This window comes from Arachis stenosperma, chromosome 3 (assembly GCF_014773155.1).
Source record: "Arachis stenosperma cultivar V10309 chromosome 3, arast.V10309.gnm1.PFL2, whole genome shotgun sequence".
NCBI lineage: Eukaryota > Viridiplantae > Streptophyta > Magnoliopsida > Fabales > Fabaceae > Arachis > Arachis stenosperma.
This window is the reverse complement of record NC_080379.1, coordinates 26221711-26225920: the sequence shown is the minus strand read 5'-3', so window position 1 is coordinate 26225920 and position 4210 is coordinate 26221711. Positions and strand designations below refer to the sequence as shown.

General features: G+C 29.5%; 1 protein-coding gene across 1 annotated transcript; it reads right to left on the bottom strand.

Moving 5' to 3' along the window:
• Positions 1–1019: 1019 nt before the first annotated feature.
• LOC130965745 (UDP-glycosyltransferase 79B30-like) lies at positions 1020–2576 on the bottom strand. The gene has a single exon (XM_057890506.1). The coding sequence runs from the start codon at positions 2451–2453 to the stop codon at positions 1020–1022; it is 1434 nt and encodes a 477-aa protein (XP_057746489.1). The 5' UTR covers positions 2454–2576.
• Between the last annotated feature and the right edge of the window lie 1634 nt (positions 2577–4210).

The window sequence follows — 4210 nt, the reverse complement described above, 5'->3', positions numbered from 1 at the left end:
AATTATTAATTTTTTAAAAGTATTTTGATAAAAATACAATTTAGTCAATAAAAAAATAATTTATTAAAATATATTTTAGTAAGCAAAATTAATAATAAAAAATAAAATTTTTGTTAATGAGTATTTTTTTTAAAATAATTTTTTTTTAAAAAATAGATAAAGTTAATATTAGTTAACACAAAAAATTTAAATTAAATTAAAGAGGAGATTTTTTAAAAGTTAGAAGGGAAAAGAATATACATTTATAAAATAGGAAGGAGAAAAATGTCATTTCAATATTTCGTAGAAGAGAAAATTGAAATTTTTTCTTAAATTATTTATTTTTAAAAAATCCCAATAAAAAAAACTACTTGTGAAAATTAAATTCTCTCATTCTGATCTGATCGGTGCTTAATTTGCTAAACATGTCTTAAGAAAACTAACTCTAAAACTACGTGTCAGTATCCCATTAGATGCTCATCTTATAGCCACCGCTAACCACGACTAACGTGGCTACCAGAGACGCAGCCTACATACAATGGACCAATTGATTATCACCACATTCGATTACATACTAGTTGATATATTTGTTAATAGAGTTAACATTACAAAGAGGACGATTTTTCCAAGCAAACAAGCTCTGTTCACATTCTCTAGTAAATATTAAATCCAAAAAAGATGATTAAGAGATGAAGACCTCATTTATGTGTGCCAATTTATGTTAATAAATTTGTTAATAGAGTTAACATCTACTTTCTACGTTAGAATGTTTTCATAACATAAAAACTTTTTTCTTTTAACTTTCAAATAAAACACAAACAAACAAACTAGAAACACTTGTTTAAAAAGATTTTAGAAATTTCTGGATAAATAAAAATATGTACAGAAATCACCAAAAAATAATTAATCACTTCTTAAAATTAAAAGACACCACTCATTTACAACAAAAATAAAAATAAAAAAGATAATTAATTTGAAATGAAAAGAACATATTTTTTCACAAAAAATGATTTATTATGAGATACAATCTGCACTTAAATTCAAAATGAAGTACCTAGAAAACTAGAAATTAATTTTTTTTCCCTTATAATATGATGAAGGTTCTTGCAGAAGTTGTCAATATAAGCGGAGTCCAAATCTTTGTGAAGCAAAATGTGTCTTAATTTAGCATGGTTAGCTCTGAGTGTTTTACTTGTTTGATTCTCATCATCCATCAAAATAGTGACAGCTTTGCACACACTCTCCTTGGTGTAGAATCCATCTTGCTCCCCCTTTTCCACTTCCAAACCAACTTGCAAGTAGTTTGCCATCATTCTTGCATTAAGGAACTGGTCACCACCATTTGGAAGCAACACTATTTGACACTCATTCAGCAATGCCTCTGTACACGAGCTTGATCCACAATGTGTAATGAAGCAACCCACAGAAGGGTGTTCCAATATCAATGGCTGTTGGATCCACCCTCCATACACGATTCCTCTTCCTGCAACCCTCTCTTCGAACCCTTCTGGTAGCGCCTCTCCAACTGAATCGAACCCAACTGGGGCTTTCAATGCCGCTAGAAACGGCATGTTGGTGAGTTCAAGACCCAGCAGCAATTCTTTGAACAGATTTGGTTGTAACCAGCACTCACTTCCAAAACAACAATAAACCACTGAACCTCTTTTGAACCCTTGAAGCCATGAACCCCATTTTTCATCTAGACTAGCATTCGGTCGCTCCAGAACTGGTCCTGATAGAATCACAGGCTTCTTGAATTGTTCCTCTACGTAGTCAAGGTAAGGCCCTTCGATTTCCCTGCATGTTCTATATGCCAAAGCGTCAGATTCAACCATGGTAGTGAATATACGTTCACCGAAAAGAACATTGCTGCCGAAAGTTATGTTTCTCATGTTATATATTTGTCGTGCCTCATGTGTATGAAGCGTTATAGACGACGAAGCAGGGTACCCTGGAGGAGGATGCGTTAGATCAAGATGATTGTGTATTCCTTGATTGATCCTTGCAGGGGAGAGAAGATAGCCTACCATCACAGAACGCGCAGTGCAATAATGAATGGCTTTGATTCCTAGACTCCTTGCCAGTGGTGGCAACCAGTGAGTGAAATAGTCATAGAAAACAATATCAGGTTTAAGAGTAGAAAGATGGGTTTCCATTACTTGTTGAGTTTGATCCATGGCAGTCATGAGGACTGCACGCAAAGGCGGAGACACATCTGAGGTGGTTTCAGCATGTGGTGGAAGGCCTTCAACATGAGGAACAGTGACGGTGACAAAGGTGATAAGGTTGGGATGGTGATTGAAGGAAGCTAATTTGGATTGTGTTGTTTTGGGGGCGAAGAATGTGATATTGTGGCCTTTTTCGGCTAACTTGTTGGCTAAGTGGAAGTGTGCAGTTTGGTGGCCAAGGGCTAGCCATGGATACATTGCTATCTTCAAAGAAGCTGCTGATGATTCCATTCTTGTTGATTTCATTCAACCTTAGAAAGGATGAGTAAGATTGATGATGGATTAGGTTATATAATACTTTTTGCGAGATAAAAACCTGATGTTAGGTGGACAGATCAAAACAGAATTCGAAAAAATGACCGCATTTAAAAGATGTAGTATATGTAATTTAACTTGATAATTACATCAATAATTATTTACAGTTTGGTGACCAAGGGCTAGCCATGCATACATTCCTATGTTCAGAAAAGCTGGTGATGATTCCATTGTTGGTAATTTGAATGAATCTTAGAAACGATTAGTAAGAGATATTAACAATGGATAAGGTTTACATAAGGGAGAATGTTCGTTGTATACAGCATTTAAATATATATTATTTATACTAAAATAATTAATAAATTAAAAATAAAAAAATTGTGTTTTATGATACAAAAATAAAGTATAAAAAAATATACATAAAAAATAATGTAAATATTATTTTTATTATTATAAATAATGTTATTTATACTATTTTTTAGTATACTTTTTATTCACTTCTCACTTTTAAATATAAAAATAAATATAATAAAAAGATTAAAAGCATTATGCACTATTTCATTAAAAAAATTGTACAATTTAAATATAAAAAATAAATAAATCTTAAATTTTTTAATTTAAAAATATATAAATTTTTAACTAATTAAACATATAAAAACGTTATTTACTTTATAAATTACGAAATATTTAATTTATTTTTTAAAATATTTAATAACAAATAAATAAAAAGATTTAGATATATCACCTTTTAAAAAATAAAATATATTTGTATATTTTTAATTAATCCAAAATTAATTTTGAAATAAAAATCGTAAATCTATTTATGATTTTTCTGAGACTATATTTAATTAGAAAGAAAGAAATAAAAAAAAGAAATTGAATGAATTTTTATTTTTTTTAGATGTGTTTAAATAAAAGAAAAATAAGAAGGTAAAAAATGTTATAAAAAAATAAAGAAATAATATTAGAAGAAGATAGAAAATTAGTTTTTTCTATATTTTTTTTTCAATGTTATAAAAAAAATTGATGGATCTACTAATTTTTTTATTCTTTTCTTTTTTTTATTTTTGTCTTCAACCAAATAATAAAAAATAATCATTTTTTTATTTTCTTTTTTCTCTTTTCTTGTTTTTTATTTTTTCTTCAAATACCAGCCACTTGTCAGAGTCGTGGAGGCGGTGGTAGCTCTATTGACAGTCCCATCGCTCTCCCCATCCCACCATCACCACCCACAGCAATTGATGTGTCTTCTTCTACATTTAATGTTTTCTTTCGAGGCTATTGAAACTGACAAATCACTTGCTTGTATACTATTGTAAAACTTCCACATGTTCTATACTTCTATGTGTCACAAGGTTTCTGGCAATACATTTGTCCTCCAGTGAAGTTGGGACTATCATATGGCCACCCTTATCATCATAGTCTTTGAAGTAGATATGAAATAATATAATTGATTAGCTGAGAAATAACTTTCAGGCAGAATGGTTTGTGGCTTCAATAGTTTATGGCTTAATTCGTGGCCTAGCTTAGCTTTGTCTCATTAAAATGAAGTATCTCTTATGAGGTTACGATTTTTCATGTAATTAAATAATTTAATTTTAATGTATTGTTAGTATAAAATAATTTTATATACACATCTAATTATATAACATCACGTAATAAAAATAATAATTTTTATATATATTAATTATATAAATAATTATCCAAAAAAATTAATATAATTGTACAATTATATAAAATATTTTTTA

What these genes read in the sequence shown, in the direction of transcription:
- LOC130965745 (XM_057890506.1), bottom strand. Translation starts at nt 2,453, where the DNA reads ATGAAATCAACAAGAATGGAATCATCAGCAGCTTCTTTGAAGATAGCA.